The following is an 18,759-nucleotide window of genomic DNA, read 5'->3' as shown; positions in this document are numbered from 1 at the left end:
TCTCTCACGGGCTATACCCCGCGGTAGTGGGGATAATTCCGCGACGTTTATCAGCTAGGCCTTGGCGACATATATAGAGAAATCACTGTACCGGTCTTACCTATATCGGAATAAAACTATATTGAGATTTTCCTAAAATTTTAACGGTTCTTCTTTGTACAATGACTTTTCCAGATTTACGTCGACGACCCCTGTATATCGCGGTCGCGACATGAAGTTCTCAAACAACCTGGGGGCGATCGACATCGTGTTGCGGCTGATGGAGCTTTTACGCCGGCATGGTACGTGGATTCTACGCGTCGAATACTTTCTTCGATTATTAGGGGAAGTACGCGAGGAGTTGACTTTGACGCTTCCGGCGTCGTATCGTGCTACGCAAACGTTCGCACCACTTCGCAGAGCTTCGCAGAGCTTCGCAGAGCTTTGCAGAGCTTCGCAAGGGAGCGTTTCTCGGCTGGCCAGCGGGGATGGTTCCGCTGGTTCGACCTCGAAGTGCAGCCACACAACCACCACGACCCGGCAGGGTGTACAGGGTCGCCCCGCCTGTCAGCCAATCGTCTGAGGTCCTCGGCTACCATCCTGCGCGCGCGATTCCTCCGCTGGGCGTGTTCCTCGCGCACGGAGCCGATCAACGGCGACGTTGCAAAGGCCACCCCTGCTGCGGCGAGCAGAGACCAAAAAATTACGAGCCCATAGATCACGCGCGCGCCCTTCCGCGCCAACTAGACCGTCAGCACTCGTGACAAAAGAATCTCCGGTTTCGATTCGCCCCCGGTCACATCCGTCCCCGTGATCAACGCTGTTCACATTTGCCGCTGTGCCGGATACCAATCGGTACCATGAAGCCGTCGGCCATTGGAACGTGAATAGCAAAAAGGTTCGGTTTATCAAATTCGTCATTCCGCGGAGCCCTGTCTGGTATCGATTCATCTTTTGCAAAAACAAGACGACTGTACATTGATTCGATTTCTCTTCTCGTGGAACTTCGTGTCAATTCGGTTCGGAGATTTTTATTCACGAACCAGGATGTCGCTGGTTGTTGTAATATTGCAGTTTACACACAGTGTACTCGCACATGTATCGTACAGTTTGTCGTGAAATTGTTCGAGATCTGATTAACGAGTGACTTGCACACGTGTTTTGTAAAAATTGTAATCCAGGTTCTGTAGAATCTACTATATGATTTTTTGGAATTCAATATATTGTTGGTTGTCTAGAATTTATATTTTGGACTTTATGACACGCTTGTCTGAAACGATTCGTATAAACAAATTTATGACAGTTGCATTGTCATCGTGATTTACTTGTCGGTGCAAAATATGAGTTTGAAACCTTCTACTGGGAAACGTAGCTGAAACATTTTAATTAAACGCGTTACGATTCGAGGCATGCATGTGCAGTTTCCTCGATTGATTTTTTATTCTTAAGTGATAACGAACAAGTAATTATTCAGTTAAACAGCTCCTTATCTTGGGCAAATCAAGATGGCTGCTGTCGCTGGAGCAGGAAGTTTGAAAGCGTCGTTGATACAGACGTGCGTGTGAATGTCCGCAGTTTCTTGAAAAATAAGTGATTCAAAATCGAATATCTGACACGCAGTAACGCCGAAAATCGAGAAGAACATCGTACAGGTAAGCGGAACAATATGGTTTTATTTTCTTGAATGTGTGTCTCGCGGGATTATTCGTTTCTATTGTTAACAGAATACAGAGGCGAGATTATTAGAATTCTCTAAAATGAACAAAACAATTATTTTTGTAGTACACGTGTAAAACTGTTTCCTTATGTTATAATGATTTTACACGTAGTTTTAAACTGTAATATGGCAAATGAACATTGTAAACTTACATTTATTCATGACTATTTTAAATAAATCTTATCTCCAAATATGTATAGCAAAAATGAATTTTGTTCAAATCGAAGTGCACTTGAAGGTTCATAGAATATAATTTTTTGGAGACTCATGTTCCACAACATTTTTAATTCTTCAATTTTGTTCTTCGCAAGTGATTAATGTTTGCTAGTGGAAGATCTTTTAACATTCTTCTAAGTATAAATAATTAGGCCATGTAAGACATCTTTAAAAGTTATTTCTAGCTTTTTCACACGTTTCATACAATATGCATTCAAATGGTTATTTATGAGTTGAAGCATTAATTAGAGAATGGAAATACATTACGTCCAACTAGATCAATTTCCGGGCATCGTACTCGCAAAAGTAACAGTACATGAATTACTTGAAATTTGTTCCTATTGTCTTGAAAAACTTAGATTAGAATTAATTTAGTTATGTATTAGTTTTGGTGCAATATTCGTTGGTCATTCGTTGATTATAAATGTCACAATTTCAACTACCAGGTCGCGGTAGTTTTTCTATCAAATTTTGTATTGCTGACAGGAAAAGTTTTCCACGACTCGATATTAAATTTTTTCATTAAAATCAGTTAATGTTATATATCTCGTTCCTTAATGTTCAATTGTCCTTTAAAAGAAAGTATAATTAATCTGGGCGCACAGTAATTGGGTCCCTCACCCAACTTCTTCTTCATTCGAACAGCGTCGGTAGTGAACATTCAAAAAATAGGGGGACATTTTAGGATTCGAGCCCGTCGCATTTCCGTGGCAGTACGGAACGATTAGGTGTCACATGTGTCGTTGTCTGGCCAGTTCAGTAATTATCCGTGAGTAAACGCACCTGTAAGCCCGGTTTTTCGGCGGTGAGGCGTGTAATTGTCCATCCACGGTTCGCCTGAATTGCCGCGCACAACGTACGTCACCGGCGTGACATATGCCCCACAAGATATCCACATATGTTGCAAGCAAGACTCGCGATTCAAGGCGAGCCGCTGAATTTTTCGCCAATTGACAATACCTTTTTTTCGCACGCAACGCATTATGGTTGATCGCGGCCGCGGCAGCCCCGAGTTCGAACACGCCGAACATTACCTCCGGGCGTTCTCTGTTCACTTTAAACTCTGTACTTACTATCGAAAATTACACGTGTTTACCTGTACTGTGCCCACGTAATTCTTACAAAAACTTTGGGAAAATTCTGTCGCTCCAACACATGCGATTTTTGATCTGCGGATAATACACAAGGGTTAGCCGGTGTAATTCCTACGTGTTTCTTTGTCGACTAATAACCGGGTCGAGAGAGCTACAAAATGACTCGAACGAATCCGGTCTATGCATGATTAACAAATCTAAAGATTATTCAATCTTTCGTTGTCTCTCATTCGTTTCTCTTCGATACGAAATTTTCAGAGCGTGCATACATACGTACACCTGACGCAAATCTACCGAACGGATTTTTGAAAATTTTAACACTAGAACAATCAAGCACTAAATGCAACTGGCATGCATTGCCTTGTAATAACAACACAATTGCATTCGTTTAAATTTCGTACCAGTTTTGTTTAAATATCTACTTTTATAGAGAAGTTTATTAAAAAATTTTCTCATGGAAACATTTTTATAATATCAATATTTCTAAAAGGAAAAATTAGAAGCAAGTCATTTTGACTCATCCTAGGCAGTTCTAGTGTTAATGCAGGTGAAAATAAAAAAGTGTGAAAAGCAAACTATTACTATTTTTTTCCACGATTTCGATACTTTGCAATCTTTTAAAAATTTCTTGTTCGCTTCGTCTAGCAATCTTTTTGAGTACTTGGAAAAAAGTTGAGTCGTTTGGCTCAATTTGATAAAAGGTATTCCATTTTGAAAAGCGTCCGAATATTAATTCTGGTATATTATTAATAATCATTAATAATGATTCAAAACGATCCGTAAGAGAAGTGGTGTATTCAAAATGTCAACGTAACTGTAGTAATTATTTAATATGTTTGTAGTACTGTTCATTGGACAGTATTATCATAAGTTTAGTATTCAGTATTTGTTAGAGCAAAAAGAATTACTAGAATGAAAATAAACTAAGATAAATTCTTATATTACTTCAATTTTAATTTGAATTTAAAGGAATTTCAAGATAAAATTAAATTTTAAAAGAATTATTATAATGAAAATAAATTAAAAGAAATTCTAAAATATTTAAAAACATTTTTACATATTAACATTTTTACTACATATCTGCTACTGTTATAGAAAGTTCTATCAAACTAAAACATTCTGTTTCAAGAATTTGTCTTGATTTGTTCTCATCAGAAATGACAATACGAGAACAATTATTTAAAAAGTATTATTACGTTTCATAACATTTCCGATCCCATGCTGTGTGTGTGTGTTCTTTTACAAGAAGAGGTGCGAGAAATTAAAAATTGAGGAAGCAGATTTGTACGGGGTGATCGGTAACTCTGGTGGAATAACCGAAATGGCGGCGACTCTGTATGAAAAAAGTAAGTTGAGAATATAGAATAAAATATTTTTATATTTGCACTTGTCTTCGAGAAAATCGAGTTTGAAAATTCGCCGAATACTATTAAAAAGAAATCGCCTGACGCGTCTGATCATGATCTACTAATTCTACTTCTTACATATACTAACTTCGCGAACTTGACGGACTCTCGAAGAGGATTATCACGAAATCAAAGTCTCGTATGAACGAATTTTATTCTACATTTTCGACATTTTTTTTTTATGTAGAAATACCTCCTTTTCGATTGTACCACCGGTTACCGATCACCCTGTATTGACAAACTGGTTACAATTATCTAGCAGAAGTGGGGAGTATTATACTTACGCTCGGAGACTGTTCTACGAAAATTCATGTCAATGTTAAATTTCGATTCTGGTTCAAGAAGTTAATGGAAGCATTGTCGATGGACAATGGTGAGTATTAATAAAATAATCGACAGTGAACGTTCGTGCAGTAGTTGTTCAACTGGTATTTCTGAAACCAGAAAACTATCTGACACACGAAATCACGGATATCTTGGGACAGTTATGTACATATGTACACGACTGTCGCGCAGAGTGCGTGTTCGACCCGAGTCACGCAATCACTGCCACTCGTGTGAAACGTGCACGTGCACCACCGAAACTAATTTCACGCAGCCGTCATTAAATTAACATCGGTTTAGGAGTCAAATTCGACTTCCTGTTCTTCTTCGACGTGATCGCTTCCAGCATACTGCCAATCATCATTTTATACTTTCTACCCTTAACATCAATTTATATTTATCAATACAGTGATTTCTCTATATATGTCGCCAAGGATTAGATGATAAACGTCGCGGAATTATCCCCACTACCGCGGCGTATACCCCGTGAAGGGCCTCGAATGCCGAGAGTGTGAACATAACACGGCTTATGTCTCCTGGACGATACATGACGCTGGCAAGACCCGTGTTGTTGACATATATCGAGAATTCACATACAGTAGGAGGAGAAAAGGGATATCAGTGTATTATCGCCAACTTATTAGAATTATTAAATATTGCAACAAATTTTTATTCGATTTTAGTACCTTGCAATTGACGTAGAAAGTTTTTATTTTTCATAGAAAGATCCGCAGTCTAGTTATAAGTAAGTGAGAAGATAAAGTACCATTCGATGTGACTGTGGAGATTTATGTTAATGTTAATGGATTATTAAGAATAAAAATTAATTTGGAATGTTTATGGAAATGTATAGAGGTAACCAACGTTCTCATTTGAAATTCAAATAATGAAATAACTTTGACAAAATCATTTGGCTGTTCAAATAAACTAACATATGATTATTTTAAATGTCATGTAGGCAAATAAGATAATATCTTATTTTAACGATTATTTTTCAATTAATTTATTTCGATAACGCCCAAGCTTGACTTGTAATAGTTAATTAAACACCCATGAGGTATTGGAAATTATACGGTTCGATTTGACTCTACTTAGAATCCCAAATCTAGTAATTACTGAGAAAAATACTTCTGCGGGAAAGTTCAACACAATTATCGATTAATACGTAAACAGCGCTTTGCGCTACAGTTACATTGGCAGTAAGATTTAATTGATGATTTATTATTGATAGGCCTCTCTAATTGCAATCAACCCCTTCGGAAAACAGAAGTCACGTCACGGGTGGTAGAGGCTAATGACAGCATTTGCATCGAACTCTTAAAGAATTAACGAAAAACCTAGCTGGGATGAAAGAAAATAAGCCGTTAGATCGAAAGCAAATTACCTGCTGGAAATATGGGCACATGATGAAACTTATTGATAATGTAACCTATGTTTACTGCGGAATAACTCGTTACGTATTGGGCTCGAACGAAAGATTGTTTTTAAAATAAAATTCAAAGATGAAATTAAGATATTTATTCGTAGGTTTGTTCAAAACCTTGCCCAAAAATGGCAGAAAGTAATAGAACAGAACGGAAAATATGTTATTGAATAAATCTATGAATAAATATCTTAATTTTATCTTGGCATTTTAATTTAAAAACGCTACGAACTTTCGTTTCAACCCGATCACAAAAGTAGTGAATATTGACACGAATGTAAACATAGCTAAACCGGTACAATTAGTAATTAATTAAACTAAACTAGTAAAGTAACTAGTTTATAATTATGAATCATCTTTAACTCCCGAATGGTGGAAGTAGATTTTGTCCAGGTTTGTAAACGTTTATCCAAATTTTTGGTATTTGGCAACCAGTTTAAATTACCAATTATTGTTATTAAGTCTGATAAAAAAATTGACATTGGTCTAAAAAAAGTGAGCTTGAAAATATGTAAAAGAAAATCGACGCGTAAAGATTCGAATAGATCTAGCTGTGGACGCCATTATTACTTGTATCACGGACTAATTACTTTTACAAATCAGAAGTTAAACACTGTCGGATGTTGTTGTAAATAAAAGCATGAAAATCGGAAAAGTTTGATAGAATTGAAATTTTCGTAGAAGACGAACGGGGGCAGATGACACCGAACCGTTTCGCCGGGTAATCGATCAGCATTTTTTATGCGAAAGGACGCACGTGACGCGTGACAAGGAAAAAAATTTGCATAGGCTCTTGAATTTTCAATTGACAGAGTTCGCTCCTGTCCCGCAACGAACTTTCGACACCTTGCACTCTGCGAAACTATCGAAAAGTCATCGGGTTGGCATTAAGCAAAATTGCGCCGCAACTGTGACGAACTTGCGTCGAAGTTCTTATGATCGATGGACCTACGTTAAGCAACGTCTAACTGTACTTCGATCGCCTTATCATTTTATTCGAAATAATTTCATTTCGAATTAATTTCACGACGAATCTCCCCCTCGATGAAGGATAATTTATTAAACGAACGGTTATCAAGGAGCAGTGGATCTTCATGCAAAATGAAAATGTTCGATGTCAATTGTGAGAATCAAAATTAAATAGAACGGTACTTTTTCTATTAATAATTTTGATATGCAGAAAATAGTGTAACGGCGTTCTTAAATTTTTCTAATGCTTCACAGATTCGTATTTCTCTAATAGAATTGTATCACTTCTTCATTTTTGTCATAAATGCGTAAAATCCGCAAGCTATAGTTATCAATTAATTTAATAAGAATACTAATGGCAAATACGAATTTTACAATTCGTGACAATTCGTTCAATTTTTCATTTTATTTTAAATACGAATTACTCTTCTTTTTTGTAGGTTGAAACTAGACCGTGGATTATATACATCGTTCTTTAATTTTTATTGACGAATGTATATGCATTTACAGTATACGTTATATTTAGTGTTGTTAGGAGAAAAAGACTCTATTTGACTTTCCACAATCGTATCAGGTACCGGACAATCTGTCTTTGTATTATAGAAAAGCGACATATGTTACGTGCGTGCGTACACTTGGTAGGTGTTCGTGCAAACAGGGTTAAACAATCTGCTCTCCCCTAACTGGCGAACCAACGACATCCACCTTTACGTACAGTACTTCGACCGATGCTAATTGTTATTCGAGTGGAAGTTTTATAAAGATTTCTGTTGTCCACTAATATCAATCTTATTAATTTACAAGGTATTAGATAAAATCTTTAAAGCGGATTGCTGTATAAATAATCAAACACTTGAACCGATATTTATCTGCAGCAAAACGGAATGGTTTTATGCTAAATAATTAACTACTCTTTTAAAAATATACGGGGCCAGGAGAATCTACAGGAATTTCTACACAAGTCAATGTACATCCTAAGAGTTGTACAAAATACAAATTATCTTGAATAAATCATCGTTCTATTCAGAGAAATTTGCAATCATTACCTTGAACCTATAATGATTCACAGCACTGTATTTTATTGGATAAAATCTTGAAAATGTAGCTTCCTATACCGTCACCGCTCCCTTTAAGAGCCAAGGGTAGTCACGTGACTTTTGCAGAGTCAGCAGGTCGGCAACTGCTGTATAATTTCCGTTCACAGCCTTCAGCCACTGACTTAAGGTCCGTCTTGGTCTTGATCCGACGGGTCTTAATTCTGTGACTAAACTTGTCACATTTTTTGCTGTGTATTATCGATATTATGAATTCTGACGCCAGAAACGTGCTTCAAGTTTTTCGCTTTATTTCTCAGAGAATCAAGACAAAATATAGCTCAATTTGTGAGTGGAAATATTTTCTAGCGTGCGCTACTCTCGATTTCATCCAGAAAACTCATCCAATGGTATAAAAATGCTGGTATTCCACGGCATGCAAATCGTCAATTTTTGGCCTACTTCTAACGCTTATATTACCAAATATCTGCATAATCTCGTCAGCTGATGACCATCGCGCGCTAGATCGAACCTTCCTCATTCGAATGAGCCCTTTCCCAGCGAAAAATATTCTTATATAAGGACGAAAAGTTGAGCCATTTTTCGCCTATTTCTGTCGGTAACGTGGTCGCTCTACCTTATCGCGAATCTACGGAGTCTTGGCCCCGTAGGATGATAATGATAATACGTTTGGTCGCATCGTCGTTCGCCTATGGAGGAAAAACAAAGACACGGAATGATAGAACGACGGAATGATTTTCCTTTGATACCACCGCTCCGCTTCGTTCAACGATGTAGCACATTCGCATTGTACATAGGCCGAAGGTGGTCATCGAGCAATGAAAATATTATGGCAGGTTAACGCTCACACGCGAGGACCGCCGTGCTCCGTTCCGCCAGGTTAGGGGGCGGACTATTAAGAAGTCAGCCCCCAACCAAGATCTCCCTATGGACGATGCCATGACGTGATGGTGGTAATGACGGTGTCGGTGAAACTGGTCTCGGGACGAAGGGTGCGGCGAAGCCTGGTATCATCCGTCGGGACTCTTGGTGGTTTACCGTCGACGAGGCTGAGCAATGCTCCACGTCACCGATGCATTATTGAGTCTGTGAACCGAACAGGTGGCTCGGGCTGTCCTATTAGAACGAGAAAGACGGCAGAGTCACCCCGAGGGCCTCAACAAAGAGGGAACCCCATTATACTCAGGGAGTAACAGGGAGAAAGAACGTGGAGGCCCGAGAGGTGGGAGGACCGTGAGTTTGTTTCCGAAGGGGTTACAAAAGTCACCGGGAGGGTGAACGGTACTTTAACTTGACCTTCGTGCTGCCACGATTTTTTGACTTTCGTCACTACGTTCCGTGGCTATCGTGAAAATCTACCGGGTGTCTCGCGTGAGCGCGAAGCCCCAGAATATCTGCTTTAATTTTCGACCAAGTGACCAATTTTTTATGTGTAATTTTAATGGTATCAAGCGGTCAGTATCGTCCCGTAGAGGTTCTTTTTTTAAAGTCCTTTTTATGTTTTTGAAGGTTCGAGGTCGTTTGAAGGTCATCTCACAGTACATATGTATTTTTTTACAAATTTTTGTAATTATTAAGAAAAACAAACATCGTTGACCTTGGAAACTACGAGAGAAAAAAACCTCTGGGGGTTATTGACCGCTTGATACCATTCGAATTAATAATAAAAGAAATTGTGTAAACGAAACTAAATAATATTTCAATGACCTTTTCGCATATTTATTTTCGACGTTCTATTCTTCGATAAACACAATTTAATGAAAGACAAAGTGCGACTGGCGGGTGGTGATTTATGTATAGAGAGTTTTTACTTTGGTGACTGAAGAAAGGGTATATGGGCTTAAGTTATCGAAGTTTTCTGGAGTTTGCGGTTTCTACCATTAGCGAGCTAGACGTCAGTAAATCGTAGGCTTCGCGGAATCGACATTTGTCGGCAAGCACTGTTTAACAATCTGCGGAGCGCTCATTATGTGCTGCAATATGCAACAACTCGTCGCTTGGTGACTCTAAGTTCTTTCACTGAACAAGGTATTATTGGTATAGTCGCAACAACTGTGTCTAGAGTCAGCGTTGCTGAAAATTGCACATAATGAGAAGTTGAAACGCAAAGCCCGCCATTACAATTTCATCGAAATCACTGAACAATTCCCGGTCGAAGAAATTGCAAATGAAAGAAGGAGGTTAAATGTCTCACAGAATCTGATCAAAGATTTGAAGTTGCATACTCCCTTAAAATGGAGTGATCTGGATTACACGAATCCCTTACAATTTTTTCTGTGCTACAGATTCAGTTAAAGTTGTTTACTTCATAAATGTGTAAATTGTTTAAAACACAGGTTGGGTAATTTTTGGATGACCCTGTACAACAGTGTCAACAATATTTCAGTTATTAAAGAAATTTTTGTTTGTTTCTCTTTGGTTAATCAAAGTTTTAATGATAGGTCCGGAGACAACATGGAGGACAGCAGCCGAGGAGAAACCGTGTGCAAAGTTTGCGGTGACAAAGCTTCGGGGAAACATTATGGAGTGCCAAGCTGCGATGGATGTCGCGGTTTCTTTAAGCGGTCGATCCGCAGGTATGCAAGGTAATTAATGCCCTTCCAATTTCGGGATAAGTGTAGCCAAACATGTGTGTAACTTATACGTATCTACAAAACACATTTTTAGAATTTTCGTTACAAGCCCAAATATAAAGTTGTGGATAGTAACTTTCACTAAAGGATATTTTTACAAATTTTTTATCATATATCATCTAGTAAACTTATCTCCATCCAATTTGGCAGAAAAACTGAAGTCGTTTGGTCCATCTATAAAAAAGTTATTCTAATTTACAGTCTGTGTCATCCATTATGAGACTGGCAAAAAAATAAAAACTAGGGTTTCCATGCTTCATTTGAATTTCTATGAAAGACAAATGCTATACATGAAATTATTGGTTTTCGCAACGTTTAATACTTTTTTGCAGGAATTTGGACTACGTCTGCAAGGAAAATGGCCGCTGTATCGTCGACGTTTCACGTCGCAATCAGTGCCAAGCATGTCGTTTTACCAAGTGCCTTCAGGTTAACATGAAACGAGATGGTACGCTTCGTTTTACCGGTGATTAAAACTTAATTCTATTTTCTACGTATAAGGAATACTTATGTGTATGTGCATTTCAATCATAGATAAACAAAAAACAAATGACAGATAACAAGCAGTACCAACACGATAGATACGACATATATTTTACAAATGCTCCATTCGAATTTCATTCAAACATTCTTTTCGAGATTTAATTCTTACCAGTTTCTCAAAAGATAAACATTTTAAGGTTATTTATGTACAAATAATACAAAAATTCGTCATTGAAGTGAATTGGAGAAAATCTAAATTTTTAATTTACATTGAAATAGTTATGTTAAGGTTTTAATTCTCGATTGATCAAATTTTGTGGGCAGAAATATCATTATTGTTAATTTCATGGCTATGAAATGATATGCACGAAGATAATAACAGGTATGGAAATACACAATAATGTGAAAAGTGTAATACACGTGCAGATTTATTACACTGTTTTCTCCTTTGTATTGATGTATGATTATTATTGCAGTAATTCAATCTACATTTTAACATCACAATTTTCGATTTTCTTGTTAACATTGTTTTTACATTGCCGTCATTTGAATTTAAAAAATTTCCTTCAATTCTAATTTTAAGTGTTCTTCCCTTAATAATTTTAATAACGCAAAAAATAGTATATGGACATGTTTGAATTCAGTTAAACTTTCTATAATTTAAAATTTCGTCTACTCAATTCTGTTATGTTTTAACCCTTTCGCTACCCCGCTGCCAGCTTTCGCCGGCACGCGTCGCTGTGGGTCACATCGTGCATGCCGGATATATCAGGCGATCGGAGTGAAAGGGTTAATGGAATAGAAGAGTTTCTTACCCACACCGGGAAATTTTGCATCATGAATTCGGCCAGTATTTTGCCATAACCGGTGTTTAATTGTATCGAGTGATCTCCCATCAGTCGGTAACATTACGGGTAACAGAAACCCGGCCGCTTCAAGGTTCTCCTATCTGCAAATATACGCGTATCTAACGCCCTGAATATTACAATGCGCGTCGAGACGCTCCTCTCCCGCGGCAAAGAAATGGAGAAGGCATAAAAAAGAAGGGGTGCTTCTACCCACATGAAATTCTATACTTGCGCTTGCTCACATAAGAATCCGAATATTTCACCGACCCACGAGTGGCGAAGCAGTGTCACGAACAGCCTGGCATTCACAGCTTTTGTAAACACTTCTGCCCCGACTAGGGTTGCTCGATAATCCAAACACTTGATTGCACAGAGGTATCAATTAGCGAAAGAGGGAACGAAAGATGCCCATTAAATGTCCCCGAGTCTGATTTTCTCTGCCAAGCTAGATAAAAAAAGAATGGAATAAAGGGGTCAATAATGGTGGCGCGCTATGCACTATATATTTGTGCGTAGTTTCTCGGCTTTCAAATTGACATTTGGTAAGGATTGCAGACTACTAAAATAAAAGGACGACGAATGTTTTGCAAAAATTACTGTAACTAGAACAAATTATTTCACTGTACTACTGTACACTGTTTTGAGGAACAATCTCATTAATGGGTCAATAAAAAGAAAATTTTTAATATATTTGTTTGCTGTACCATTGCACGATTATAATATTCGTATACTTCGGAATACAAAATTGAAGATGCATCAATTTTTTGCAGACGCCTGGTACAGTAATGTAGCGTTTAAATTTTTAATACTATACTATCTTCATAAATTGTGAATCTGTAGCTCAGTTTTCATTTATTTCTCTTATATTGATAATAGTATTTACCACTACTTACGATATTTATTAGCGTCGGAATACAAGGAAATTTGTTATATTTGCAGCGGTTCAGCACGAACGAGCTCCACGGAGTACTTCTTCATTGGTGGCGGCTGCGAGGAGAGGACCCACGGGTCTTTATTCTGGAATTCCACATGTGTACCATGCAGCAAGCAACCCTTATCATCCCCTTCTGTATCCAGCGCTATTTCCCTTCAAACCAACGATTACACCAGCGTTCACGCCATCGGTCGGTAAGTTAACTTTATTCAAATATTTCGGAATTTTCTATTTACGGTAGGATACGAGGAGGTTACAATTGTTTCATGATCCATAGCAGCACATTTCTTACCACGATCACCGTCAGAACCAATATCAGTGACAACTGCTAAAGAAGACGAAGTGACCAGCTCCGAGGAGGCTGGATCGATAGAGACTAGGATAGAGCCAAAGGGTAACGATCATTCTTTAAATTATTACGTCAAAATTTCTTTAGCAACAATTAATCACTGATAGAAACATAAAAAGAGTAATATTTTAGACAAATAATGTAATAAAAAATGGGGACGTTGAACTGAAAGAATTTTTAAATATTTATTTTGATCTCGTAACAGGAATGCATAGAAAATATAAAATTTTGTTTATTATTATCAATCTTCTAATAATCTTTTATAGTATTTAGTACTATTAAAATTTTAATAATTTGCGAACTTCTTGTACATACTAATTTTTTTGTATTTGTGTTATTGATAAGTACTAACTATAAGAAATAGGCAGACATAGCGGCCATGGTGTATTCTATGTCACGTGTGTTATCAGCAAGTATTGAAATTGAAAAAACAAACAAATATTTTAGATTCGTTGTTGTGCGAGAAATCTATTTTACTTTATGCTTACGTTTAATATAATTTATGCTGCAGAAGATTTAATGAGCACTCGGTTAGCACCTCCAATCATTAACTCTGCATCCTCGGAATACATAACTAATTTTTCCATCTTACCCACGGAAAACATCTACGAATTCGCGGCGAAATTGCTCTTCTTTGCTGTCAGATGGGCGAGGAGCATTCATTCTTTTCTACAAGTATGTTAAAAACTTTCTCTCTTTTATCCTTATCGAAACTGAATGCGAGATGAAATTTTTGCAATTTCAACTTACTATATTTTTGCTATTTCACGTTTATTATATCGCACACTTGCGACGAATGTGGCACAAATGATATACAAAAATAATCAGCCTTGTCCCTCTTGTTCATATAGTTTACTAACAAGTCTGTGACTTTGAATGACCTTGAGTAATTATAGTCCCTGAATTCCTAATGAAAGGGACTATCATCGTAGCTGTTTAAAGAGGGGTAGTCCCGTTTAAAGAAATGGTGACCTTGAGATCTCTAAAAAAAAAACCAGATAACATAAAAATAAATATTTTTATTGGACCGTGTGAGCCCCGATGAACCATTCAACTTTGTCCTTAAGACGTTTGACATATCTTTAAAAACAACAAAGATATTCGAGGTGCAAATATTTATATATGTATTTCGAGTTGTGCCACTTTTGTCACAATGTGTGATATCTTAACAGATATGTATGTTGTATACATACAATGTGTTTAACATTTCATACAATACTTTTCAAGCTACCCTACAGAGACCAAACTATTCTTTTGGAAGAATCTTGGAGTGAATTATTCGTCCTAACAGCCGCGCAATGGAATTTTCCCGTGGAAGACGTAACATTGGTACCTAGTGATGTACCATCTGAAAGGAAAGAAATGCTCGTTGACGAAGTGAGGAGACTGAGAGAGCTACTGGGAAAATGCGCCCTCCTCAGAGTAGACCACTCAGAATATGCCTGTCTAAAGGCAATCGTTCTTTTTAAAGGAGGTATGATCCATTTCCCACATTAAAAATTTCTGAACATTCTATAGGTTAAAACATTTTTGTTGTAACACTGTTACTGTAGATAATTCTGTGGAAACGTATAATTGTAAATTCATTCAGCAGTGTCATTATTTCAAATAAAACATTTATATTTTAAACTAATCTGACAGGGGAACATATTCCAGTTTTGATTTTAATGAGTGTGAGAAAAAATTCTTAGAAAAATATTCGACATAGGGTAGTTGTTCCTGTAGTCCGCCATTTAAGGCGAGTAGTCGGCCACCTTAAGCGTTGTTACTATTAATATATTGTTTTCTAAACGTTTTATTTGGAGACATGGGGCTACACATTGGAAGTGAGGCAATGAGTAGATCATTGTGTTCATTGAAATGTATACGTATATAAAAAACTTCAATGAAAATTCAAGTTGTATCACGTTTCTTACATAGAATCCCGAGGGCTTTGCGAAAGAGGAAGAGTATCAGCGTTGCAAGAACAGACGGTTACAGTATTTTGCGAAAGGGATGCTCGTAGGGTTGGACGGCTATTGCTATTGTTACCTCCAGCGCGCGCACTCTGTCGATCGACCCTGCAAGAATTACTGTTCAAACCAACGGTAGGTGATGTTAGCGTCGAACGATTACTGGGCGACATGGTGAGCGCTCTTAGACCGACATAACATAACTTACCGACAAGTCTTGCTCTATTAGTAAGTGTTATCAGAAAAACAATCGGTTTACTTGAAATTCATAATTGCAATCACAGACGAGATACTTGATAAACCTTACATTTAGTATATTTTATTATTACATAATAAATCACTAAATTCCAACACGATCGCAGTGGTAACGTAACTTGTTAACGTTTTATAATTCCATAACGAAGCGCTTTCTCAGCAAAGGTCAGTCGGTGAAATGCACATTATATGATCAACATTGAAAACGGTGGAGATACGCGTATGATTTTTATATTGTATAAAATTCATAATGAAATGATGTATATGTAGCTATTATACATAATTTTTCTACTAATTTTAGTAGAATGCAATTGTGAAATGTGATCTTATGAATCATGTTTTATATAATTTTTGTTTAGATCCTGGATCTATTATGTCGTCTGTGGTTACAATTCTTCGTCAAACAAAATTGTAGCTCGATACTTATCTGCCACACAGACTTAAGATCCCTACAGACGTCGCATTTTATGGACTTTTCTGTACGGATCTTAAAGGAACTTTCTCATCAAATGGTTTCAAATAAAGATGATACTTAGGAATTTTTGTTTCTTAAAATATATTATAGAAATATGAGAAAATTGACTTTTTTGACAATTTTGATGGGAAAGTCTCTTAAATCTGTGACTTATGAGATATCTGGGTACCCGGGTAATCCACGAGATACTTGGATAAACAAAAATTAAACGATGATAAATTCCCGACTACGTTGTGTCGGTAAGGAAGATTTCTTACAAATACAAGGTCTGTTAATACTTGCATTAATCGCGGATTAATGTTACTACTTAATAAATCTAGTCAATTGTTTATTGTACGCACTGCAAGGTAGAGCTATTAAACTAAAACAAATACTCAAGTATTATAATATAAAGCGCTACGTAATTGTTTTACGTCGAACCAAAAATTATACAATCTATTACCGAAACTGTAGAACAAATAAAAATATTTGATTTCCTGATGATATATATAATCAGAATTTCTTACCGTTTTATGTTACATTGTTCCTCTTCCATAATAAAATGCGTTTAACCTGAAACGTTCAATAGACTTACCATCTGTGAATAAATGCATGTACAATATTGAAAATTTGAAACAGGACAATCGCAGGAAGTATTAGGGAAACTGTCATAGCATCGCGCAGGACACAAGAAATGTAATGATTGTTATAACAATAATCTAATGGAACGTTATCAGTGCAACAAAGACGGTAGTCCTGATGAAACCGTGTAATATCCTAATCATCAATTTTACATCATTAAATATTTTAAAGTAAATTGTCGATTTTGCTGATTCTTAATTGAATGAATAAAATTTAATACAAGCAAATATGAATGACATAAGAAAAACTTTCATTTGGACATTTGTTTGTTATTGTCAACGGGAAAAATATCGTAATAGGCTGAACCGTCGAAAGGAGGCGTGGTTCGTTGCCCGCAAAGTCGCTTATGCCCGTGGAACCAAATTCTCTGCCCGCACGGGCGATAGCTAAACGGGACTGATTTAGATGATAAAATTTTGTAAAAAATTATCCCATGTGATCCGCTTTCCTCGCGATATTGTGAATTTCTTGTTTTACAGTAAACTGCCCTTGAAACTTTTCGGAACGTTTATTTCGCATCAACAATAAAACTCACTTACACGGTTGTACGTATCTGCGACGATGGAGCGGAAATGTCTCTGGTTACAGGCGTCGGGAGGAGAGATTGGCGTGTTTCAAATGAAAAGAAAAAAACACTAAACGCACACCATGATTTTTTTTTTTTTATTAACTAGAATAATTTATTTTGTTTTTTTCATGGTAGAAAAAGAAGAATATATCTTAATTCATGGACTGCATTGTACTCATATATATACAATTACATACAATCCTCGATTGAATGTTACACGTAAATTCATTATAAATCGATTTCTTATTATTTTCTCTGCCTTCTGCGTGTGTTCTGCATGGATGTTCCCGGTTTTTCTTTTGGATGTATGCGTGTAAACGTTCAAAACAACAAAAAAAAGTTCTAATGAAACACAACTGTACTCGTTTCCTTCTTCTCTCTCTCTCTCTCTCTCTTTTCATTCGTACACTGTCCGGAAATATTTCAAAAAAAAAAAAGAAAAAAGGAAAAGAAAAAGAAAAAGAAAGAAAAGAAAAGCCCACGATCACACTGACTGTGTCGCACGGTGGTCTCTCTCGCGGAGGAAAAAAGAATAGGCTCCGAGTGCGAAATACATCGATTTCTCTATTTTTCTTTTTCTTTCAACGGACTGTGCCATTCGCGGTTTATCATGCATTCTTCTCACGAGGTCTGCTTAGTCCATGCGTGGGCCAAGAGAAAGACAGAGAGATAACTGGGATTAGGAAGCTGCGGAACTGGATGACGGTGTCTTCGGTGGAGGCAGTGGTGTGCGTCGGTGAGATGATGGGTGTGTACCGATGGAAACGAGGGAAGACTAACAAGAGACGAAAGGCAGAAAAGGAATCGGCGGTAACGTGGAAAATAACGGGAAAAGCGTGGAGAAAATCGAAACTGGGAACGAAAAATCCCACGGAAATGAAGATGGAGAACGGAAGGAGGATCGGAAAGAAGTGTCGGCCCCTCGGGCCCGTCGTACAGTTTCTTTTTCACGGTCTCCTCTCCCCCCTTTTTTTACGTGGACATTCTTATTCTTGGACCATAGGAACCCTTTTCGAAAATGTGCATGCAAGTAAAACGGAAAACTTAAAACGAAATTAATAATTAATATGCAGACGATCGTCTCGTTTCTGTCTTTTCCTTTCCCTCAAACAAAAAATTTGATTTTTATATATATATATATATGAAACAAAACAAACTAAAGAACATATCTCTACTTTCCGTCCGAACGAATTTTACACCAAGAACACGATTTGTTCGCACTGGCGCCTGGCTCTTCGCTCTTTTCTTTTTTTTTCCATCTTGTTTGAACCTTAATCCGAAAAAACTTGTTTACCGAACGCTGAAAAATCTTACGCACATTTATTACGGCCAAAACAAAAGAAAAAGGGACGAACAAAAAGTAAACGAATCGAGAAGAAGATACTTTTTCTCGCCTGTGTTCGATACTCGCGAAACTTCCTCGATTTTTCCGCTTGTTTCAATAATTAGTATTCGATA

General features: G+C 37.2%; 1 protein-coding gene across 4 annotated transcripts; it reads left to right on the top strand.

Moving 5' to 3' along the window:
• Nucleotides 1-737: 737 nt before the first annotated feature.
• LOC143353882 (nuclear receptor subfamily 2 group E member 1) lies at nt 738-16,058 on the top strand. 4 transcript variants are annotated; one of them, XM_076787486.1, is made up of 9 exons: nt 738-877; nt 1,462-1,631; nt 10,625-10,768; nt 11,149-11,264; nt 13,087-13,275; nt 13,362-13,475; nt 13,942-14,105; nt 14,658-14,904; nt 15,351-16,058. In XM_076787486.1, the coding sequence occupies exons 3-9, from the start codon at nt 10,638-10,640 to the stop codon at nt 15,578-15,580; spliced, it is 1,191 nt and encodes a 396-aa protein (XP_076643601.1). In that variant the 5' UTR covers nt 738-877; nt 1,462-1,631; nt 10,625-10,637; the 3' UTR covers nt 15,581-16,058. The 4 variants fall into 4 exon arrangements, with proteins under 4 accessions (XP_076643601.1, XP_076643600.1, XP_076643599.1 ...); XM_076787485.1 differs by having other exon boundaries at nt 13,359-13,475; XM_076787484.1 differs by having other exon boundaries at nt 11,149-11,282.
• The last annotated feature ends 2,701 nt before the right edge of the window (nt 16,059-18,759 follow it).

This window comes from Halictus rubicundus, chromosome 4 (assembly GCF_050948215.1).
Source record: "Halictus rubicundus isolate RS-2024b chromosome 4, iyHalRubi1_principal, whole genome shotgun sequence".
Taxonomy (NCBI): domain Eukaryota; kingdom Metazoa; phylum Arthropoda; class Insecta; order Hymenoptera; family Halictidae; genus Halictus; species Halictus rubicundus.
Note: the sequence above shows the minus strand (reverse complement) of the source record. Positions and strands in the feature narration are given on the sequence as shown.

Excerpts from the sequence above, each read along its gene's own strand:
- LOC143353882 (XM_076787483.1), top strand. The coding sequence starts at position 10,638 with ATGGAGGACAGCAGCCGAGGAGAAACCGTGTGCAAAGTTTGCGGTGAC. Across the intron at positions 13,276-13,358 it reads AGCGTTCACGCCATCGGTCG|CAGCACATTTCTTACCACGA; the intron begins GTAAGTTAACTT and ends CATGATCCATAG. Across the intron at positions 13,476-13,941 it reads GACTAGGATAGAGCCAAAGG|AAGATTTAATGAGCACTCGG; the intron begins GTAACGATCATT and ends TTTATGCTGCAG.